The sequence below is a fragment of the Bombus fervidus genome, chromosome 8, assembly GCF_041682495.2.
Source record: "Bombus fervidus isolate BK054 chromosome 8, iyBomFerv1, whole genome shotgun sequence".
Lineage (NCBI taxonomy): Eukaryota > Metazoa > Arthropoda > Insecta > Hymenoptera > Apidae > Bombus > Bombus fervidus.
The window spans coordinates 13,891,425-13,915,759 of record NC_091524.1 but is presented as its reverse complement, the minus strand read 5'-3'; the positions used below and the strand labels follow the sequence as shown (position 1 = coordinate 13,915,759).

Sequence of the window (24,335 nt, the reverse complement as noted above, 5' to 3'; positions counted from 1 at the left end):
AAGTTGAGTTAATGCAACACTTGCTCGCTTGGTGCAGCACTTGCACCAGCAATTCAACCTACGGGCGTGAACACCGTCATTTCCTCTCTGATACTACTAGATAGTAACGTCTAGGAAAAAACAATCGAAATCTGACAACTGCTCAAGTGTTGTATCACTTGTATGTATATCATATATGTATTTAGAAATAAAGGTTACGTATTTGGATTACGATTTGATGAACAATATTCTATCAGATTATGAAATAATAAGGTAACTATATCTATAAAATAATAACTATGTTTCAGAAAATATTTATAATTATTAATTAAAAGATTAAAGGATTAAAGGATTTGAATGAAGTTTTAATTTTATCTATACGCACATGTATACATATACGTACAGTATGTACATGTATATACATATTGTTTCATATTGCAGATCTCAATTATTACATTCGAATACATTTTAATCTCTTGAAATAATCCTGACGTATAGTAATCGACGATGGTTCAAGTACGATATACACGTAATTTATTTTTACGAGGAATTTGCATTATATATCTTTTTGCTTTTCTTAGTTTTTATATACAAATACCGGGTGAGTACAAATTGAAAGGTTCAAAATAAATAATATTTATTTTACATTGTTATATTATTACATTGTTCCTTTTAACATTTATTCTTTTCTTTTTCTATTTGTGATAAAGGATTATATGGGGATAATGGCATCCTACCAGCTAGAACTCAGTTGGATCTTAAAAGTCGTTCACCTTTATTTCATAAATTAAGACAGAAACCAACATTACTGTGGTTTGCTCCTTATCTTGGGTTAAATATAGAATACATGTTAGATGTATTATCACTTGTGGGTGTTGCTCTTTCTTTCGCAGGGTAATGATTGATCATTTCATTGTAATCTATATAACCAAAGTGTATGTATACATAAATGGTTATAATAATATAAATATTGGTTATTTTCAGATTTATATCACAAAGATTTTGCATTGCATTGGTATTTGCACTACTTTGGTCATTATATTATTCTTTGTATCAAATTGGTCAAACATTTATGTGGTTTCAATGGCAAGTAATATTTCTTATATTTGTTAATACTTATGTTGTATATGCACATTACATATACACATATATCTATAAAGTACAGAATAATATATCGATTAATAGTATTAATTCAATATGGATCAATTGTGTTAATTTATTTTTGTTGTTTTCTGAAATTGACTTTAATCTGCACAAATATATGTATGATATAATATACCATGGTTTAAGCAATTTCTGTTGGTATAAAGCTACAAGATGATTACAAGTTAATTAATAGAAACATATTGTAATTATGTGTAACATAGTTAGAAAAATATAAACCAATAATTCCATAAACCATATAAATCATTTATGATAAGCTCATAGATATTTTTATATACTTTTACAGGGATGTACTTTTATTGGAAGCAGGATTTTTATGTATATTTGTAGCACCATTCTGCTATTCTCAACGTGGAAAACAAAGTACACCAAGCGACGCTGTAACCTTTTGGACTGTGCGTTGGCTACTTTTCCGCTTAATGTTTTCCAGTGGAGTAGTGAAACTTACTTCTGGTTGTCCAGTGTGGTGGAAATTAAATGGTATAATATTTTGTCAAACATGCATTTACACTATAACCAACTGAAAGAAGAATATTTAGACAACCTTGCAACAATGTTTCAGCTTTGAATGTACATTTTGAGTCACAGTGTATACCTACTCATTTAGCATGGTACGCGCATCATTTGCCAACATGGTTTTTACGTTTTACTACTGTGATTGTCAATATTATTGAACTTGTCATTCCATTTTTGTTCTTCTTTCCAAACAGAAAAGTCAGAATAATTGCATTTTATACACAGGTAAATATATTTGATCAATTGAGTCATAACTATTTGTATTACCTAATGCTTAATATGAGACGATTGTTTAATAATCTATATTAATTCTATTTCTTCAGGTATTTCTTCAGATACACATTATAGCAACAGGAAACTACAATTTTTTCAACTTTTTAACCATCTGTTTATGTATCTCTTTACTTGATGATCAATTCTTTTATAAAAAAAAATCTAAAAATAGTACTTATAATATCATGGAATCTTTTTCTACGATATTATGTATCGTAGTTTATGGAGGAATTTTTTATGCAACATATGTGTATTACAATCTTAGAATATCTGATAATTGGACAATCCAAAGCGACATTGGTATGTAGATATCTTTAACAAAAGACACAAATATTTTTCTTAATGGTTGCCATTTCTTTTATTATTTACTTCATTATTTCAGCATTTACGCAAAAACAATTTGATTATGTTTTATCACGGACAATCCCGGTTTCTATCTCCATCGGCATAATATCCCTCGCATTTACAGTTGTAAATGCATTAGTTACGTCTTTATTAGCCATTAAAGGAATACGAAATAAAATTATGGCAACATCCGTTACGAGTCTTTATACAGCAGCAGTTTGTTTTATCTTCGCTATAAGTATTGTACGTATGTACCTGCTATTATTATGTCTCACTGTTTATGTTATTTAATATTCATGTTCATAATGTTTGTGTGCCTAGGTACCATATGCCACCTTACATCACAGTTATAATTCAACAATACCAGTGCAACTAAAACAGATACAAGGGAAAGTCGAACATCTTCATCTTGTAAATAGTTATGGATTATTTAGACGTATGACCGGTGTAGGAGGTAGACTAGAAGTAATCATCGAAGGAAGCAATGACATTGACGGGCCATGGAAAGAATACGAATTTTTATATAAACCAGGAAATGTTAATAATTCATTACCGTTTGTTGGTTGGTCATTTCGAAAATCGATAATCACATTATTAAACATCTTTAAGAATTTCAATTAATTATTATTAATCTTTATTGTTTTCAGCTCCTCATCAACCACGGCTCGATTGGCAAATGTGGTTCGCTGCGTTAGGTACTTATCATCAAAATCCATGGTTAATGTCATTAGCGTATCGTCTTTTGAGCGGTCAACCAGAAGTGTTGGCTCTAATGAATAACATAAAGAACCCATTTGCCGAAAAACCACCTAGATATATTAAAGCTAGTCTTTATCGTTATCATTACACTCCATGGAGTCAATCGTAAGTATTTATACGCATATATATCTTCTCAATTATTCTTAAGCTTGATAATCTTAATTATTTTCTGTTTCATTTTATTTTTTATTAGATGGAATAAACAAGCTTGGTGGACGAGAGAAAAGATCGGGGAATATTTTCCAATATTTAGTCACGATCATCCACCGCTTCTCGAATATTTATCAAAAATGAAAATTATTCAAGATAAGCCGACGTTCAAAATAACAAACGATTCGTTAAAACTATTCTTCGATAGCATTAGGTCTCTGGTTTACAAAATCGAAGCTAGCCTTCTCTTATGGGGAGTTTTTACAGCAGGTTGTACAATCATCATGACTAGTTACAATAATTCAATGTTAAAGAAAAAGTAAGTATTTATCTCATTTTTGTCATGTTCTCAGTAAAAAATAATTCATAGTTGGTTATGTTTATAAAAACGTGCTTGTGTATAGTCGTAATCAAGTTTGGTTGTATCATACATATAAATTATTTCATAAATTATGCATATATTATATTTTTACGAATACATAATCATCTGCTCAATACATTTTTCTTTCTTTTTTTCCATACATCTTAATCAAACATCTATTGATCATATGCATCTGCATAAAATTTAGAAAAGAAGTGTGGGAGGGGGGAAAGAACGAATTTACTGAAAAAATATACAATATGTTTCCTATCAATAATATTGTAAAATATCTATACTAAATTTATAAGTACGTTTTTTGTTGTCAAATTTTTTATACATGTATTAAACCGTTTTACTTTACCTTATTGAAAAATGATACATATATATGTTCTATGATATGTCCATGCATACGATAATACTCTAAATCGAATTTAAGTTTAAATTAAATTATTTGCGATCTATTTTTCTGGATGTATTTCTTTTAAGTAATTATTGCAATGTAATATAAGTGTATATAGTATGTTTTGAAATTTGTTGTGCATTTATTAAATAAAAACGGTCAGAAAGTCCACTTACAGGTAGATCAAAAAAGGTATATGTTTGCATAATGTAGTTAGTATAGTAGCTCTGTGTCATTCTTTTTTCTTCCTCAAGTGAAAAGAACTATTATAATAAAAGTAAATGAAATCATTTCGAAAATTTGATCAATAAAAAATTTACGCCATCAACTAATATTTGAATTTTTATATTTTTTATTACATTTTCATGAAATTATTACTGATGTATAATGACCTAAAAAAAGAAAGAAATATTGATTCCTTTCTTTTAATAGACATTTATTTCGTATAATACAATTCGATTTTTATAAAGTAAAATACTTGAAAGATACAATTATTTTACATAAAGATTATCATGTTGATATCATCGTGATTAATATATTAATCGATATATTAAAATATAACTAATGTAGTGTAATAAAGACATAGGATTAAGAGGAAAACATAATTCAGGAAATATACGATAATTGCATCGAAAAAGAACCTCTCGTTAATTGCATGGTTTTCATGCCCACTACAGAGGGGAGGTTCCTCCCAACCGTGCGACAATGTTCAACGACCAGCTACGGTCGAGTAGTATAACATAATTTAATAGATATTTATAAAAGCGAAACTTTTATTTTTGACACTTTTTAAATTCAACTCTTTCTACCATATTTTTGAGATCTCCCTCATATTGTATTTGGTACCATTTTAATCAGAAAAATGTAACAAACATGTTGGTAAAAGTTTCACTTATCAATTACTAAGTATGGGTAAAAATCACTTTATATTCTTCCCGCTTCATCTCTTTCTAAAAAAGATTTCCGACTTATTATATATATTGGTGTGCTACAGTTTATAGGAATGAATACTGATAATAGGAACACAGAGAAGAATATCTCATTATCAGTCGCTTCTACGAGCCGCTATTCAAGCGGCTGTACGATCTCATATATGGGGATACACAAATTGTTAAAGTCCATAGATATTGAAAAATTTGCAGAAGGTAGCATCTAAAATTTACAAGCTCCCTTTAGCAATTGTTTAAGCTTTTGCATAAAAATACTTTGAGCCTGTAAAAGAGAGGACTGCCGCTTCTTTTAACCATTGTATAATAAGCTTCACTCGATAGAAATGTGTCCAAACATCAAGCTCACATTTGCTTCACTTTAATTCCATTTACTATCTCTTTTCACACATTTTTACCAAGGAAAAATGTTATCAATCCAATGGTAGCAGTTTCATAAATAATATAAAGACAGAAATTTCAGAAATATCCCCATAAATTAAACCGTAAGCCAGAGAAAAATAATATTTACTCAAAAATTAACATAGTGCTTTAATTTAGTGAAATGAAAGCTGCTTTTATTTGGAAGCGTAAAACTTATAAAATGGATTTTACGCACATAAGGCATAAACGAAACTAGAAATCTTTGTTCCGCCCTTAAAATAAAAAATGGTCTAATATCCTAAACTGAATCCTTATATTATATCCTAAAATTCTCGCTTAATATTCGTTACTTCTTTGTTTTATGTTCTACTAATGTGTCTAATATTTGAGACGTCTCTTTTTCGGTGGAATATCTTCGAACAGAGATGTATCCTCTACATAAACTTGTGGCAATAAGATATTTGACAGGCCTAATGGGTACTTAAATAATTGTTCTAAACGTGTTTCCAATAAATTAAATGCTTCTTGTAATTCGTTTGATGGTATAAAATATTCATCAAGAATACTATACCTTTCATTTAATCGTTTCAAATATGTCAAGTTTTTGAAACTTATCAAAGTTGCATGGCTAGCATGCATAATAGATGTATCATAGTTTTGAGTAATTTCTGTAGTACAGTTAGATAGACATTTGCTTTGAAATTCCACATGCTGAGATTTGTAACCATCGTCATTTTCATGAGATGCAGTGGTGCCAATGTCGAATCGAACGACTGATTCCAATTTTTTAAATGTTTTGTCAGTTGAATTGTTTCTATCGTTGCTATTATTGGTACGACTTCGACGTCGTAATAATAATTTTGTTAAAAATGTAGGACAGTTTCGAGTTTCAAAGGCTGATTCACTGCATTTTGAATTATTGACTTGAAAGGAACGAGCAAATTTTTGAAATTGTAATTCTTGTTCACCACTGATGTAAGGAACTATAAGCTCTGATGTATTAAAGTCTGTAGGTAGTTCGAATACAAATTTATTGCTTCTATCTATATCATAATCGATACATTTCTTTAATTTCTTCAATTTTATCTGCGAATCAAAAGGACATGGAGATAAAAAGCAAGAATCTTGTTCAGACTCATTGCGTTTAAACATGCGTGATTTATACTCCTCTACAATTTGAAAGTACTTTTTCTTATCGTTTTTTAGTTTTATATATTCCCTTAATGAATGCAAAAGCTGTTGATCTCTATTGTTTAGTTTTTTATCAATAATGTTATTGGATATACAATGTTTGGCATTCAATGCTTGTAAAATATTATACAAACTTATTGTATTACATTCCAACTTTTCCACGTTATGAAGTTCCCGCCTATGTATCAATTGTTCTGCTTTATATTTTTTATGAAAATAGTCAATTATTTCTTGATCTATATTCGTAATATTATTATCATGATCTTCATTGATAATACTATTATTAGGTTTGAAGATATTTTTACAAAATTCTTTCTTTTTTTGTTCCTTGTTTTCATTTTTTGAATGTTGTACTCCATTGTGTAATTGATATTTATGCAGTTCAAGTATAGAAACACCTCTCTTAATATATTTTTGCAAAGCTGTGTATCTGTGTCTTAATTGAGTCCTAGTTTTGCACGAAAAGTTTTTAGCTATTACAGACCAATTTGGACCAATGCACTGAAAAAGATGAAGTAACTTTGTATCTTCTTCAAGCGTCCACGAAGTCCAACTTTGAATTTGGTTAATGGTTAACGTTTGATAACGATCATGAAGTTGAATGGTAGATCTATTAGGCATTAATGCAGCTGATATTTTACGAAAGTTAGTACCATATTTAGTAACAGCATCTTTCAAGATATCGTCCTCAGTTTTAGTGAATCTGCCTTTAGTTAAATATGGTGATAAGCTGTATGACCATCGAAAATAAACTTGCTGCTTAGTTCTATTTTGCATCCAACTCGTAACATTGCCCCAAGGAATAAAGTCACCAATTTGAAATATTTCTACTAGTTTCAAAAGTCTTTTATCTTCTTCATTTTCCCAAATGCAATGGACTTTAGGTAATCTTTTTCTTGTATTATATCTGATAAGACATTGATACGCACTACGATTTGTATTCAATTCTTCAGCAATTTTGTCCCAGTTTTGAAATTTATTCTTTTTTACTATTCTCCTGAGTTTAGTAATTTCTGACTTCGTCCAATGCTTCCTGTTGATGTTAGGATGAAGAAAAACATTCCACATGATACGACAATCAAACGGAGAATGGACATCTTCAAAATAATTAGATGATATTTTAAACCAATCAAATTCTTTTTGTTGTAATGGATTGACTGTTTGTAAAATGTTTGTAGATGAAAATTTCTTTTCCCCGTCTTTGCATTCCTTTCCCCCTTCAGCTTCTTCTTTTACCGCATCTAAAAGCACATCTCTTTCCTTTTTAGTCCATGCAGAAATTTTGGGAAGATTTTTGAGCTGTAATTCTTTATAGCTTTCCTTCAATATTTCATCTTCGTTATTGGAAGCAAAAAAATAATTTTTATCCTTAAAATAAGGCATACCGGCATTGCAAATTGAAATTTTTGTATCTTTAGCTATATTTCTTTTTAAATTACATTCTATCACTGCTAATTTTTTTTTACATTTTGTAAGAGCTAGAATTATGTTGTTTTTTAAATCCATTAAAGAAGAGATTATCTGTTTGTTATAATCTAACATATCATAGTAATTTTCGATACTACATTCCGTAAAGTCATCTTTGGTTTGACATTCTTTTTGTACACTTATTCGATCTTTAATAGATTCTTGTTTTAAGTTATCGATTAATTCAATATCATTTATTTCGTAATTATTCTCAAAATGATTTCCATCCGTACATTCGGGAAATATACTTTCTAACAACATCTCGACTAGATCATTATTTTCATCACCTTCGTTGAGTACCGTGTTCATTATGAACAGATTTATGAATGAGTTCGGTATTATTTATCAATTAACAAATTACACTTTCGATCAACATTAAATTCACATCAATTTATGAAAAATAACCATATCTATTATTAATATATTTACAATAATTGTAAGCAAATTGCAGAAGATAAAATATGAAACATACTAAAAAACATAGGTATTAAGACTTTAAAACTGCGTGTATTTATATTTACATACGTAAATAAATGTGTCGATGTAGTTTTCAAGACGTGTTGTTCGATTATTCGTGCTGCTTTTCTTTCATCTGCCTCAATATGTAAGTAAGTACAAAAGTATTTTGGAATCATGATGATGCTGATTAAGTTTAACGATTTAACACATTAAAAATTAAATGTTAGGTTAACCGGAGTTGATCAGAATTTTTCATTTAAGACAGTTCTTAAAATATCACTGCACAACAAATAATGTACGTAGAAATGTATACGAATAAATGTCGATTTGAAACGAAAAATAAAAGTGTTAGGAAATTTTGACATTCGACCGGAAGTCGTGCACATATGTTTACGATATAGGTTGTGTAAAATGGTGCATGCGCAGTTTCTACGGCCTGAATATGTCGGCTGGGTAAAATACGTTAACTGTTATCATGACTGGAACGATTTCCTTTCGTTAAGTTCATTGCTGTTAAATTATTACGAAACTGATCGTAACTTAAAAGTTGAAAGGTACGAATACGATAAATATTATTGATTTAGAAAGTCAAACTCGCCATATTGTAGATTAAAAAATTTAGTAAAGGAGGCCTTATGTCAACTCAGTTCAACATTGAAGGGGCCGACGACGTGTGCCAATATGAAGAAGTTGTTTTCAAAAATCGAAAACACGTCGAAGGAGCCTAACAGTTACATAGGAAAAGTTTTTGTGGTGGGACGTTACACTGTCACTGTCGAAGACATTCTAGCCGAAGGTGCGTCTTATTATCAACCTTGAATACTCATCACCCCTTTCCACTATTTCATTCGTCTGTTCGATCATCTTATGCTTCCCATATACAACTCGTTCATAGAAAACAACAGTATAGTTCGTTATGTGATATCAAACATGAACATCGAACATTAACCGTATTAAACTAAGAATAATTAGTAGTAATGTATATATACTGTTTGATATTCCAACTATTTTAGTTGGAACACTCAACTTCTACATTACATTTATATTAATTTATATATACATAGAGAATCTATTGTTGATATTTACATTACGTGAGTGTGAATTTAGAAACTTGTTTTATATATTTATATGTTTTCTTTGAAAACTTTATTGTACCAGATCCTTTAATTTGTATAAAAGTTAATCAAGTGTATACTTGAATAAAAATATATCTTTAGATATGTAGAGGAGATTGTGAGTAGATAAGCACAACCAGTTAGTCATAAGAAATTCAATTGAATTTTACATCATATTGTAGTAATAGTCTGTCTTAGGTTATATATTTTTACAATTTTAACATGTATTAATATTTGATATCTGCAATCTATCATGACTACATAGTTATATAATGTTATAATATCATTGCAGGAGGATTTGCCATTGTATTCCTGGTAAAATCTTCGAGTGGACGTTATGCACTTAAACGCATGTATGTTAATAACGAACATGATCTCAATGTATGTAAAAGGGAGATACAAATTGCAGTAAGTTTTACATACTTTTTCAACTGAAATTAAATCTTTTTTCACATAAAAGGAATTGAATGTAGCTTCTACCTTTAAAGCTACATTTGTATTTTTATTTTCAGAGTAACTTGAATGGTCATAAAAATATTATAGGATATTTGGATAGCAGTATCACTCACATAGGTGGTGGAGTATATGAACTTTTACTTTTAATGCCTTACTGCAAATCTCAAGTTTTACAAATGATGAACAATAGGTTAAAAAAATATGTTAAATAAGTCTGAACAATCACATAAGATATAGAAGAAAGTTCGCAAGTACTTACCAACTAAATTATTTACAGGTTACAGACTGGATTTAGCGAGTCTGAAGTTCTGCAAATATTTTGTGATGTTTGTGAAGCTGTATCTCGACTGCATCATTGTCAAACACCGATAATACATAGAGATTTAAAGGTTTGTGTCTATCACATGCTATATTTGTCAGTTATGCCGATAATTCAGTAGCAGTTTTATAATATCCTTTTTTAAATATTTGCTTAAAATATTTTTCAGATTGAAAATATATTATACTCTGATACTGGTCATTATGTATTATGTGACTTTGGTTCTGCAACAGCAAAAATTTTAAATCCCAGTATACAGGGAGCGGCGATAGTCGAAGAAGAAATTAAAAAATACACGACTCTCAGTTATAGAGCACCTGAAATGGTTGATATGTATTGTGGAAAACCTGTTACAACGAAAGCAGATATATGGGTAGAATAAATTAAGAATTTCCAATTTAAACAATTTATTCGCGGAAAGAAGCAATAAACCAATAATATTTCATAAATCCTTAGGCATTGGGGTGTTTGTTGTACAAACTTTGTTTCTTTACATTACCATTCGGGGAAAGCACACTTGCTATTCAATCGGGAAATTTTACGATACCAAATCATTCAAGGTTTGTGTTTTATACATTCATATTTTTTTTTCATACATTTTATTTTTGATTGTCTTACATAATAAAACTTACAATTACTTTACATCATACAGATATAGTAGAAGCCTTCATTGTTTGATACGTTATATGCTCGAGCCAGATCCTGATAATCGTCCCGATATTTATCAAGTGTCTGTGATTGCATTCCAAATTCAGGGAAAAGAGTGTCCAGTACAGAATTTACATGTATGTAAATGTACTTATTTATTAAATATTTGAATATTTTATTATATTATTTATTTTATATATTTATTTTATATATTATTTATATTATGTATTTTATATTATTTATTATTAAATTTAATTTGAAATTGTTATATTTTTCGTATAATATGTTATAAATATAATGTAAAATGCAGATTTATGTTTAGACATATCGTGGACATATCGTGCATATTGCATTTTGTAATGAAATACTTTTATTCTTTTAGAAAGTTCAAACACCAGTTTTGGAATCATTACCTTGTCCGCCTATGGAATCTGAAAATATGAAAAGATCATCATTAGTGAAGACACCAAAACCGACTCCAGTAACTACTGTTGAGGGTACGTCAGTTACACCAAGACAACGACCAAAGGGACAGGCTGTGAGCACAGGTCCGATAAGTCTAAGCGGTCAGATCGTGAGTCAAATATCTGGTCAAGGAACTCAGCCTCAGTCGCAAAGTTCTGTAGGAAATACGATCTCGTATGTTCAAATGGGTCAACAACTTGCTTCGTTAAACGCGTCACAACCTTACTTAGGACAAAATATGCAAGCAAGTGTTCAGCCATTACCAGTGAACACTCAACCATCTGCTCATCAAGTGTCAACGCTCACTCAAGTTTCGCCTCAAGTTTGTTGTACTACGACTAATCAAAACGTTCCCTTTGGACATCAGTCGCAAATCCAAAAATCACAACAGAGTCAGTCACAATGTTCTACGATTAGACGATCTCCTGTAAGTGTTCAAGATACCGTAGGTTCATATTACTTTGATTCACCAGTGGCAACAAACGTGAATGAAGAAAATCTAGAGGCGCTATTTCCACCGTCTGGTAAGAAGATTTATATGCAAAGATTTCTCTAACTGTTTCTTCATTAGATTAGATTGTATCTTATTTACTTTATTATATTTGTATAGGTTATCCAGATCCGTTTAAAGATGATAACAGAGCTATGCCACCACCCGCAAAAATACCACCACCTGTCGCTCCTAAACCTTCTAAAATTCTGCCCAAGGCAAATGTTTCTGCTAGTTGTCCACCTCCAAAATTTACACCTGTTAATTCGTTAACATCGAAGCTAAATACTCCAACGGGGCCTAATAAAGCTACTCCTGTAATGGTACCAACTTTACCGAAACCAGTCAATAAGACTGAAAGTTTAAGTCAAAATATAAGTTCAAGTACCTCTCCGCCCGATAGTCCGACACTCTCCTCGGTACGTCATAGAAGAAATGTTAGCGATACAAGTGCTTTTAATAAGTAAGTATATATTTTTTTGTTGCACAAAACTAATTTATATCGAAACGTTTGCAAAATTTATAAAACACTTATTTGTTGTTTGTACTATAGAGCATTTGCAAGCGAAACAACACAATTTCTAGCACCGTACGAAGCTTCAGTGAAATCACGTTCAGAAGATGCTAACACTCCTGAAGTTCTAACTGGTGTAAGACCTTGCCTAGGATCTAGTGCTTCGCATGTACGTATTGTAAGTACATAAACTGCACTGATTTGTCTTAATAATTTTCTTTAATGTTCATTTGGTATCTATTATTTAATTTTAATTATATCAGTATCGTTGTTATTATCACCATTTTTATTACTATACGCTGAAAAAATGTTTATTACATTACATTATATGTATTATATTAATAATATATTTAAACGTTTTTGGATCACGAATTCATTACTATTTAAGTTCATTAAATGATTTTAAATTGTTTGAATTATATAATTTGTTTTTATTTTCTGTATAGCACCCATCTTAAAAACATACAGGGTATACGGTGTCAATAAATATTTTGATATATTTGAAATCACTAAACAGTTGATAATGTTTCTAATTAGGGCGAACTTTCAAGCGTAACTGCTACTGAAGGAAGATCTTTAAGTGCGGATGTAGCAGCTTGGAATCCGTTTGAAGACGTACAACCTTTCAACCAATTAACGGAAGATCATATTTTTGGTGCTGAGTTTGATAAAATTAGAAGGGGCAGTAATGCAAGCATCGCTGGTGTAAAAAGTCGCGAAAGCCTCGTTATGACGTATGCAGAATTACCGGAAGATCCATTTGAATCTGCACCTTTTAGTTTGCCAAGTAAGTACGCGTTGTGATTAAATTCATCTTTAATCGAATCTGTTTTTTGAAAAATCATCATTATTAGTCGTAACACAAATTAACATCTCTATACTAAAAAGATTGATATCTTTATACTATAATGCTTTTCTGTTGTTCATCTAACATAGTTGTAACATATTGACGTATTTTTTAGCAGGAAAGAAGAACAAAATTGGATCAAAGACTGCCGCACTTGCTGGAGGTAATGCATAGACTGCTTCGTATACATTCTTATTCCATTTGCCTTTTTCTCCTTTACGAGTCTGTATACAGCAGAGTTTTACAAATGATACGTAATGTACGTAAGCGTATTAAGCATAATCGATATTTCGTAATCTTCCTTTTCTTTCTCTCTTCTTCCACCCCCTTCTCTCACTCTTTAAATCACGTTCCACCAAGTCGTAATTAAATAGTATACTCAGGGCTGTATAATTCTTCCTTACATTTATGTACAACTTTTTAAATGTAGATTTTTGTCAAAGACAGCAAGACTAGCTTAAGTCGAATCCGCTGTCTAATGTGATACGAATAATGTAATTTATAAAATGATATATCGATACGTCGAGGAACAAACGTTGCAAAGACGAATCTCTATCAAAAATTATGTTCCTAGATAGACGCGTTTTAAACCTATCTACTAACTACTTACAAATTTATTAGAGGATAATGTGCACATGGGAAAACAATGTGTACAGACTCACCATCTTTCTTGATCTGTATGCTTAAAGATATAAAGCAAAAGGATAATATAAAATAACTTATTCTCGGTGTACATACATTGAAGACGATCGCAGCAATGCAATTGGGCATGATTATTCTTATAGAGTTACACTACAGCTTTTCGATTCAAGAAACGATCAAGTATTACTTGTAATGATGTAGGAAAAGAGATTTGATTTTATTAAAGCAAGGATAAAGTATACTCAACTATAACAGAAAACAAGAAATTTCTTTATTCTGTTTTGTCGTTAACACTCTGAAATCATATATATATATATGTACATGATTATGCTATATATGTAATGTCGGGTACAGAACAAAATTAGTTTCAGCTGGGTCATGACGCACATGATAGAACAATAGAACAATAATTTGTACAAATTCCTTGCAATATACAGGAATAGGACAGTGATCCGAAACGATGATCGATTCGAGAACAATAGAAACGAGGAAAGATAAAGTAGGAAAAGAGAATATTAAAAGCAAAACAAGTTATTAAAAAATATTCAACAAGGGTTTGTGTTAGGATTTTCGACCCATAGATAGGATTCTTCGCAGACAGAGTTAAGAGTTAGTCCGCTTTAAGCTGAACTATAATTGCTAATAATAAATGAATAATCGTTATAAAAGTTACCATCATTTCGTACTAACTTAGCGAATTACCAAGATAAAGATTACATGAAATTCACATTCTAATTTGTACGATATTGGTGTTTTTTGTAAGATGTGTTTTTAATAATTGTTCGAATTACTACCAAAGATAGAGGAATAAGTTTTGACAAATGTCTGTTCTATCACGTACGGTGACGCGAAGAAAAGTAGGGAGAGGGGTGGTAGAATATATAATATTATTGTATAGGCAAGGATGAATCGTTAAAGGAAGAGAAACTGAAACATTACACGAGAAACGTGTGTAAAAATTGTAAAGATCGTTGTTGATAAGTATCGATGATGGTTATTGTTATATACGAGGTGAAAAATTTGATTTTGATGTTTGCGAGACACAGAGAGAATTCCGATGTTGCTATATTTAACGAAGGGTTTTAAAGATAATCGGAAAGGGATAATATTACATACTTGATACGTTGATGTCGAGCTCACTTTTTCGTTGTGTGCATTCGAAGGGGAAAATTTGTGAGATGCTAATCGCGATCGTTTCTGCTATCTGATGTATTATTGTATTATTCATATGTTTATTAAGTAATACACTTAAAGTGTATCGAGTGGTGTTTCTCGTGGTTGTATATCTGTAGATAAGTAAAAAGATTACAAATATAAGGATTTAATAAATGGTGGCGATAGTACTGTCCGTAATAAAATATTTCACGTTAGAAACAATTTCACGATACTCGGTTTTCAATTGTTCATACAATATGTGTTACAATATACTTTAATTTGACTTTTATGCCATGAAATTACACAACTATGTACGTATTTATGTACATATGTATATACCTATCCGAAACAAATTTCAATGTTTATTCATACATATAACTCGAATCATAAATTTGAGAGATTCCAAATAGAAATATACATAGGTTAAATACGGAATTGAGACGGAGAGTAAATGTATATTACAGTATCCATTCGTTGTTACATATTATCCCTTTTAACGAATTGTACACGTTATAGTCAAGTAATGCGATGCATTGTAATCTTTAAGTAAACTGTAATTTTAATTAGCGTATTACAGGTATACGTGCATAGGCACAATTAATTTTTCTGTTAAAATAACAGTTTCGTAAGACTAAATAACGAACGAGAGATTTATAACGCTATAAATATGTGTATACATAGCCATATATACATATACACGCAAGCGTGCACGTACAACAAGAGACACATGTTTCACAATGTCAAAAGACAAATTTCTATGGTATTGAAGAACACAGTGTGTGTAATATTATCTATCTACTAGTTTAACAAACTTCGATCCACATAGTGTACAATTTAGAAGGGGTTACGTGAAGTTAAGAGTGCAGTGAATGACTTTACATGAATTCACGGGTAGATATCTATTTTCTTTTTTTTTTTCATTCATACATCTCATTCATCTTTTATTGGACACGTATTATTACTATTAATAGTATTTTGGTTTTAAAGCATAAACAAATCGGAAAAATGAAAAAATTAGGAAGTATTAGGAAACTGTCAACCAACGCGGTGAGTTAACAGTAAGCGAAAAGAGGCGAGGGAATCCTTTCTCTTCTTCTTTTTCTCTTTTTTCGATTTTCTTCCTTTTTTTTATTTCTTTCCTTTCCTATCTATATATATATATTTTTCCTATATATATATTTATATGCCGTAGAACTTGGTTTATGAGTGAATCTGTCGTATAAACATAGGAAAAGCAATTCTGATAATAGGAGTTCTCTGATGTTTCTCGTTATATATGTCTTTTCATTTATATAATAGGAATTTACGTTCAGATAAGTGGATTTATTCGGTAAAAGTTTATGTAATTAGGCATTATGTAATTAAAATTTCGTGATATAATCGGCTGTTCATATAAACGGAGTTCTACTGTAAAGTATATTTATTAGATTGCTTTTCTGTATATACAGCTATGTATAAGAATATAACAATCGATTAACAACTCCACACTAAGTATTCACATACTGAATTTTACTTTGTTTCATGTTTTCTTATTTCTTTGATATATATTTCTCTCCATTTCTGTCTGTGTAACATTCCTTTTCTCTTGTAAATTTTATTCTCGTACTTATCCTTCTTTTTTCTCACGCTATCTATTTTCTTTCTTGTCTTTAATCCTCTATTTTTCCCACTTACTTACTTCTTGCTTACATCTCTCCTTATTCTCTTTATAATTTGTGGAAACACGTAGTACATATCTGTATTTCCGCGTATACATCGGTATTTTGAATATTTATATGGTAGTTCTACCATAAGTCTTGTAGGTAGTTGCGTCTTGCTTTTCGTTTTTAACTAACGTTAATGGAGAAGCATCAAGTATTTTTCCTTTATTCGTATAGCTAAAATGTCTGATAGTATCGTTTGATAAGCACGTATGTGATTCCGAGCAAGTATTTCGCTGATTTTTGTCTTCACGAACTGCAGATTATATTAAGATGTAAATAGAATAGCGGTATATAGTTGATCGAAATGTTTCTTTAACGTGATATTTTATTGCCAAGTCATTACCATTCAAAGCCAATAAAGACTCTTCTCGATAGGTTTTTTCTTTTTTTTTTTTTTCCTAATATTTCTTCATAATTGTCGTACATATTGTCATAATTTTTCGTCGTACATATTTGTATTTTATTTCTCACTGTCTGGAACACCCTAATGAGTTTGGGAGGCATATATAATTAATTTTCACTGATTTATCAGTTTATACGTTCACATACAGTAATGTACTATTCGTAAAAAGGCATTAAAAAAAAAAAAAAAAGAATTTGTCCCGTGTCGTTTGCCTTCCATTGTGTCTCTGTGTCTTCCGTTTAAGATTTGTGTATAAGATCTAAGTTTTAGATTGTTGTGACGATAACGATGACACACAATATGATTCAATTTGTTATTGTTCCGATACGTTTGCTTTGATCCATCCATCCATTCAATACGCAATATAACGAATCGCACTATGCATTTACATGCATTTTAATCACGAATGCCAAATGACGAGCACGTAACTCGAGAGCACCATAGGAGGCTGACAATCTTGGACATCTCGTATTCGCTGTATTAAGATAATGTTACAGCAATAAACATGTAAATTACCATATAGTGTATGGACTATTGTTTTTTTCGAATGTAAAACGCAGCAATTCTTTGTCCGAGCAACTCTATTTCATTCTACATATAGAAAAATGATAACATAACTGATCGCAGTATCGCTGCTAGTATTGGGTTGATCGCTTTTATGCTAGACACATGCAATAATATATCATTGAATCATGTTACCTTGACACAAAGATCATTACTGCGTTTTCTTACATATTATCCTTAACCCCCTGAATCTGATTAGGACTGTTCCAGACCATATGGTGACGGTATGAAGTAACACGGTGATGGTAGTAATTAACGTTGTTTAAAATAGAAAAATGAGGGACAGTTGCAAAATAAAAGCGGGGCTGACACCGAGAAAAAAGGAGGAAAAGAAAGATGATGAGGAGAGAGGAAGGAGGGGAGGAGGAAGAGAGCAGATAAAAGAAAAGGAACGAGGAAAATAAATACCGAAGCTTAATTTATAGTATATCTGGTGTCGTGTAAGGAGTACGTTTAAGCATTTTAGAAGTACAGTGCACCGACTGTAACAGACCTAATCAGAGACAGAATAGGCTTAATATGACTCTTTATTATACAAACCACTTAAAATATTTGATTGTTTTCTTCGTAGTAAGATGGATGATAATTGTTTTATGCGAAAGGCAATAGCAAATATATATATATATATCGAACATGTAATTAAAGAAGCAGTAGGATTGCAAAGCGCAATGTTTCCGTTTATCTTTCATCATTACGAATGATATATTAAGAGGTTGATAACATATATGAATCGAAATAACGATACAATTAGAATGTATTGGTATTACGTCAAATGGTTTCTAACATATTTGCGCATATATGTATATGTAGGTAAGTATAAGTTAGTTTCTGCTGTTTTAAACAGAAACGTGGGTGACGGGACGATTTTAGCAAAAGAAACTATGAATGCCGATTATGTACATGACTCTATTGGTAAGAAATATCAATTATCTTGCTGCTATCGTTTTTTTCTTCTTTTTTTTTCCTTTTCTTCTCTCTTCTTTTCTTTCCTTTTCTTTTTGTTTATTTGTTCCTTTCGCCAGACTGACATCATTACAATACGGAAATCGATATGTTGTCGAGTCGCGACGAAAGTTGTTAGAATTAGAAAAGGTACAACAACACAAGTTATGGACACATTCTGTTTTTCAGGCAAGTCGCAATTAAACGGTAGACCAAGAATACCACCGAAACAATGGAACCCGGGATTCGAGCGCCCCGAACTGGACCACAGGATGACAGGAAATAATCCTTCTATTTCTCCGCCATTTGTTCGGGTCCCTCTAGAAGATCGGTCCAAATACGAAAAGTTGACGTTCAACGCTGGAGATGTATCCAGCGATAGCGACAAAGATTTGTCGCAAGAGCGAATTCAACAAAAGAGAAAAAGGGTGAAGAATGTGATACGTAGGAAGAGGAAAACGCAGAACGTGAACAAAGAACAAGGCTCGGCTGGTAATTCGAGGACGCTCGGTACTAACTGGCGTAATCAAAGTATTTGTAACAGCGCCATTAAATTGAACGGTATCGGCGCTAATGGCTACAGAAAGCATAATAATATTCGAAACGGAGGTAACAAAGGAGAAATACAGGAGGAAGGAGAGGAGGTGGAGGAGGAGCGAGAGAGCATGAAAAAGGAAGAAACAGAAGGAGGAAATAAAAGAAGGGAGAAAGAAGAGAAAGAGGAAGAGGAAGTTGAAAAGGACGAAGACGAAGACGAAGAGGAGGAAGAGGAAGAGGAAGAGGAGGAGGAGGAGGAGGAGGAGGAGGAGGAGGAGGAGGAGGAAGAAGAGGAAGAGGAAGACGACGATAAAGATAACGATGACATAGATGATAACAATAACGACAACGACAACGAAAAAAGGACTAATGAAAACGATGAAAAATATGAGGGGAGAAATGAAGCAACTGCGGAAAGTATATATAGAGTTTGCGGTTCTCTTCATCATTCGGAAAGAAGCGTTGTTACTACGAGCGAACAAGATTACAGAACGAAGAAATCGAAGAAGTATTATCGAGAAGAACGATCGTCGATTAGTCCGGTAAATACGGATCCAGTTGTCGGGCATCAATATGGAGAGAAGCCTCTTTTACTCGATGACGAACTTGATCCGGAACCGAAACTCGATTACTCTTACGGCGATCCATTCGTTATGGATGATCGGTATGGGTCAAATTATCAGTCGTTCAACGACATCGGTTCGTCAAAGAGAATCGAGAAGACGAAACTCCTGAGCGACGTATTATGGAAATCTGACAAAGACGTTTTCGCGTTAGCTCCGTTTCCAAAGTCGTCCAGCTATTCGAAGAAAGGTAACGATTTTCAAGAGAGTAATCAATTTAAAAACGTAGCTCCCGCTATCTTTGACGTGACGGCTCCTTCCGAGACGGTGACGGATGTAGAAAACAAGTTGCTTTCTACAGGAAGATGTAATTCATCCTGGAAGTGTGCAAATGTCACGAAAACAGAGGGATTCACGAATATCGACTTGTTATCCGGAGAAACGCAACGATCTCCGGTTACTAAGGCAATCTCGATTGTTCGTCGAAACTCTGAACGGAAAAGGAACACGATGCAGAATCAAATAAAGGAAATGGATCAAGATGATGAGATTAAAGCGGGAGGAGCAGGAGACCGAGAAGAAGACGAAGAAGAAGATAAAGCGAGAGTAACGATAATCGAAGAAAAAGAGAAGGAAGCGGAAGAAGAAAAAGGAGAGAATAAAGAGAAAGATTTATTTGGTTCATCGCCGTTCAGTCCGAGCAGTTTTGTAATAAATTCATTTGATTTTAACAGTTTACGAAACGTTACGGAGCAAACACCGCAACAATCGACAAAAATGACGTTTGCGAGTCAAGAAGAATCGTACAACGATTACGCTCAAGCGTCTGTCCATCCCATTCAAGCCCAGCAATCTTCGCCGAACGTTTGTCATTTGAAACAAGCTATCGCTACTGCTGCAGCGGCAGCATCATCGGCTACAAAAACAGTATTGAACTCTAAATTTACCGATGTCTCTGCGAATAGCGATTATTCGCATACATTTTTGGATGCTTCGAAAGATCTTTTCGGTTCCATTCCGTTCGACGAATTCTCATCTTTACAATTAAACGAAGAAAATAAGAAATCAGAGACTCGCATGCCATTTGTTCAATTATCGTCATCGTCATCGTCATCGACGCAATTGCGCCAGTCGCAGCCACAGGAGCCGGATTTCGTTGGCGAAAACTTAGACGCGATGCTATTAGATAAAGCACAACCGCCGATCGCTGATCGAGCAACATCTAACTTACAAGAGGTATATACGATTAAATCGGTTCATCATACTGCTCGAATCACCGTTCAAACAATGAACAGCGTATCGAAACCAGATGTTGCATCGGACATTGTTTCACCCATGTCACCGGAACCGTTGGTGGTTACCGATGACGATCACCACGATATGCCAAGACATAAAAAAGAAAAATCTAATAAATCGGAGAAGTCGAAATATCATTTGATCAGCGAGATTCATAGCGATATTAGCGATGTACTGTCATCGTCGAAGCTAACTCATAAAAGTAAGTCGACTTGTTACGGTAAAAAAACACCAAGAGCGAAAAAATGTTCTGCCGTTAGCACAGCTGCTGGTTTCAGTAACATGAGCTTCGAAGATTTTCCGAGCGACGAGAACGAGGAAAGACAGATTAGGAATACGAAAATCGCGCCGTTCGAAGTAATAAGAGAACCTGAAAAACGATTCGGTTCGTTGAAGAGGAGAAGCAACCCTTTCACTTGAGACTCGAAAATAATGTGAATAGAAATTAGCATGAGTCTATCACACCTTTCGTAAGGACTTTATATTGACATCGATCCGCGTAGAGACTCGACGGTTACATTTTTTCATTTATTGTCAAGCGAAGTGCAAAGCACTGGAGAGAGTAGATTTTACAAAGCGATGTATTTTATCGATATTTGCTTCGATTTACATTTTGTAATACTGACACTCTCTGTTATTACACGCGATCAACTTTCCTTTCCTCTCATTTCCCCTTTTGCTTCTTCTCCTTTTTTCCTTTTTATTGTACATGTATAAAACGTTATGTGATTTGTATATAATATCGTACGTACGTATCGTACGCAGCTGTAGTTAAAAAATAAGCAACAAAATTTCGTTCCATCTTTGTAACGATTCAAAAAATATATTCTGTTATGGTTCTCGCTCCATTTGGAGAATCTTTGCTTTAAAGAACAATCTCCTATATATTTACCTTTCGATTAAAATCATACGCTGGATCAATGTTGTTAATATATATCTTTTTAATCAATATATATAATTAATATATATATATATATAATTTTAATCAAACTCTTGAATTCTTTGAAAAAATGGAATATCATAAAAAGAGAAACAAATAAGAGTAAACAAAAAGGTAAGAGAGTGAGGGGAAAGGAGAAAGGAGTCGAATAAAGAAAGCTGATGTATCTATTTTTGTAGCTAAGTGTTTTCACTATGCTTGAATAGCTTTCTGCTACTGCTAGTACTAGTACTACTACTACCACCACTCCTACTCTTACTACACTACTCCTAGTCCTACTACTACTACTACTACTACTACTACTACCTTCACTACTACACTACTTCTGCTGCTACCATTACTATTATTATTATGATCTGTCAGATCATAGAAACGATGAAATATTTCGTAGAATAGAAGTACAATGTCAAAATGTGGTCAAATGATACACATTTTTAGTTAACTTTCTGTTGATCGTTTATGTTATGTATCTTCTATATATCTATATACTACTTTTACAAAAAGCCAATCTTAAGAGAGAGAAAAATACCGAATTACGTTGTATGCTATACATCATAAGTAATGGCATAAAGAAAACGAGCACCGAACATGTAATGGAATACGAATGGAGAAAATATTTTTGAATTTATTTCATTAACGCGCGCGTGTGCCCACCCCCTTCCTTTTCTCCAGACACGCGTTACCAAGTAAATCTACATCGCGATGCAAGTTAGTATATGTATAAATCTGACAATTATATACATATACATAAACTACATTAAACTTGATAGGTGCACGTGCAGCTTAAAAATTACTGAATTAAACATACGATCAACATAGTATCTACGAATTGAAGAAATCTTTTGCTGGTAACAGTTTTTATGTACATATGTATACACGTGTATACATATAACACATATATGACATAATATTAACACATTCCATGCGTAAGACGTGAACGTACGCGTCATGGGAATTTCTTATGTTTTTGCGAATGACACGAATGGATAAATGGATACACGTTACAGAAAAATCGATTTCCGCCACTAGAGATCCCCTTCGATTTTGTGTGCTGCATTGAATGTGTTAATAAGATCCTAAGCAAGTTGCGATACGTTAAAAAATTATCGCATCGTACGATGCATATAGAGAATGATTTTAGAGATTAGTAAAGGTTACATTAAAGCGAAGAGGATCGGTGGGTAATTATATAAAAAATTATGTTTCTATGATATCTTTTAAACACTGGTATAGCATTGCCTTCTTTTTCTTTCTTTCTATTTCGGATTATGCAATAATCGATCATTTTTCCACAATGATGAAAATTCTATTCAACTTTTCTTGATGCAAATCTATAAGTAAAAAGATGCAAGCTCTCGAAGTATGATAAGTAACTATTGCGATATGTCATAACAATAAGTGTTTGATATATAGGTGTACGAGTGAAAATGCTTAGGGAAACGCGCATTTGAGGATGTTTGAAAAAATGATGTCCGCAAAACGCACTGTTAACGCGATCATCATGGCTGTATTGACAATGGTATAAAAATATCTGCTCAACGATCATCTCATTCTTTGCGTAGTCGCTGCAAAAAATACAATACGTTCGGTCACGTTGTAAACATATTATTATTATTAGTATACATGTCGCTGCTACGGAAACAACGACTTTGGGCATTGTGGCAGGAATGATCAAGTATGTGCTGAGATCAAAGTTGTTTCAAGTAGGTTTCAAATAGAAGATAGAATTTATAGTTACCTTCTTAGTAAATGAGCTACGATTGCAGCCGCAATTTAAACACAGTCCTGATAATGAGTGCCGTAACTCGATGCGTTGATTTATATTAAATCTAAATAATTGATACATCTTAAATCTACGACGATTGTAGCGTAAATATTGATTGTGCGAGTGGATGAGTGAGGAAGCGAGTAAGGGAGATGGGGAGTGATAAAGTAACTATTATTGTAAATATTAATAACATAGTATTACTCGCCATAATGGTAAAATTGGAAAAGTAATTGTTTTAGTATAGCAAATATATTTAATGTTTTCTTCTATCATTCTTTTCCTTCGTTTGTTATCGTTATCATAACGTTTAAGGAAACATTACGTTATCGTAATGTTAATTAAGAAAATGCATGGAAATTCTTTTCCATCTTGTAGTGACAAACAAAGAGAAAGGAAAAGGGAAGTAAACCAGACAATATCGTAAAGATATTTGTATAATTATTGTGTATACAAGACTGTGTAAGTACACATTTATGTATATGCACATTTATATACATTTCTCATTACATGCTTACATGATAATATTTCGATTCTTGCAAGAAAGAACTATAAAATATAATCCTTAGAATAACATATATACATATATTATGAGTT

The 24,335-nt window shown here is 32.2% G+C and overlaps 3 protein-coding genes across 7 annotated transcripts; 2 read left to right on the top strand and 1 right to left on the bottom strand.

Annotated features, from left to right (window-relative positions):
* Positions 1-132: 132 nt before the first annotated feature.
* LOC139989688 (lipase maturation factor 2) lies at positions 133-3,683 on the top strand. Its single transcript, XM_072008202.1, has 11 exons — positions 133-252; positions 421-580; positions 690-873; positions 964-1,065; positions 1,430-1,623; positions 1,706-1,884; positions 1,983-2,232; positions 2,315-2,520; positions 2,599-2,839; positions 2,925-3,141; positions 3,230-3,683. Exons 2-11 carry the CDS (start codon positions 487-489, stop codon positions 3,507-3,509), a joined length of 1,947 nt encoding a protein of 648 aa, XP_071864303.1. The 5' UTR covers positions 133-252; positions 421-486; the 3' UTR covers positions 3,510-3,683.
* On the bottom strand, positions 2,924-8,584 carry Pbp95 (proximal sequence element A Pbp95). The gene has a single exon (XM_072008195.1). It carries the CDS (start codon positions 8,222-8,224, stop codon positions 5,636-5,638), a length of 2,589 nt encoding a protein of 862 aa, XP_071864296.1. The 5' UTR covers positions 8,225-8,584; the 3' UTR covers positions 2,924-5,635.
* Positions 8,585-8,785: 201 nt separating this feature from the next.
* Nak (Numb-associated kinase) lies at positions 8,786-23,561 on the top strand. 5 transcript variants are annotated; one of them, XM_072008180.1, is made up of 14 exons: positions 8,786-8,928; positions 9,022-9,170; positions 9,782-9,897; positions 10,002-10,135; positions 10,223-10,334; positions 10,434-10,637; positions 10,721-10,824; positions 10,917-11,049; positions 11,295-11,901; positions 11,988-12,330; positions 12,421-12,559; positions 12,919-13,168; positions 13,344-13,391; positions 18,827-23,561. In XM_072008180.1, the coding sequence occupies exons 1-14, from the start codon at positions 8,786-8,788 to the stop codon at positions 21,451-21,453; spliced, it is 5,109 nt and encodes a 1,702-aa protein (XP_071864281.1). In that variant the 3' UTR covers positions 21,454-23,561. The 5 variants fall into 5 exon arrangements, with proteins under 5 accessions (XP_071864281.1, XP_071864280.1, XP_071864278.1 ...); XM_072008179.1 differs by having other exon boundaries at positions 8,983-9,170; positions 12,421-12,550; XM_072008177.1 differs by having other exon boundaries at positions 8,983-9,170; positions 13,347-13,391.
* Positions 23,562-24,335: the final 774 nt, after the last annotated feature.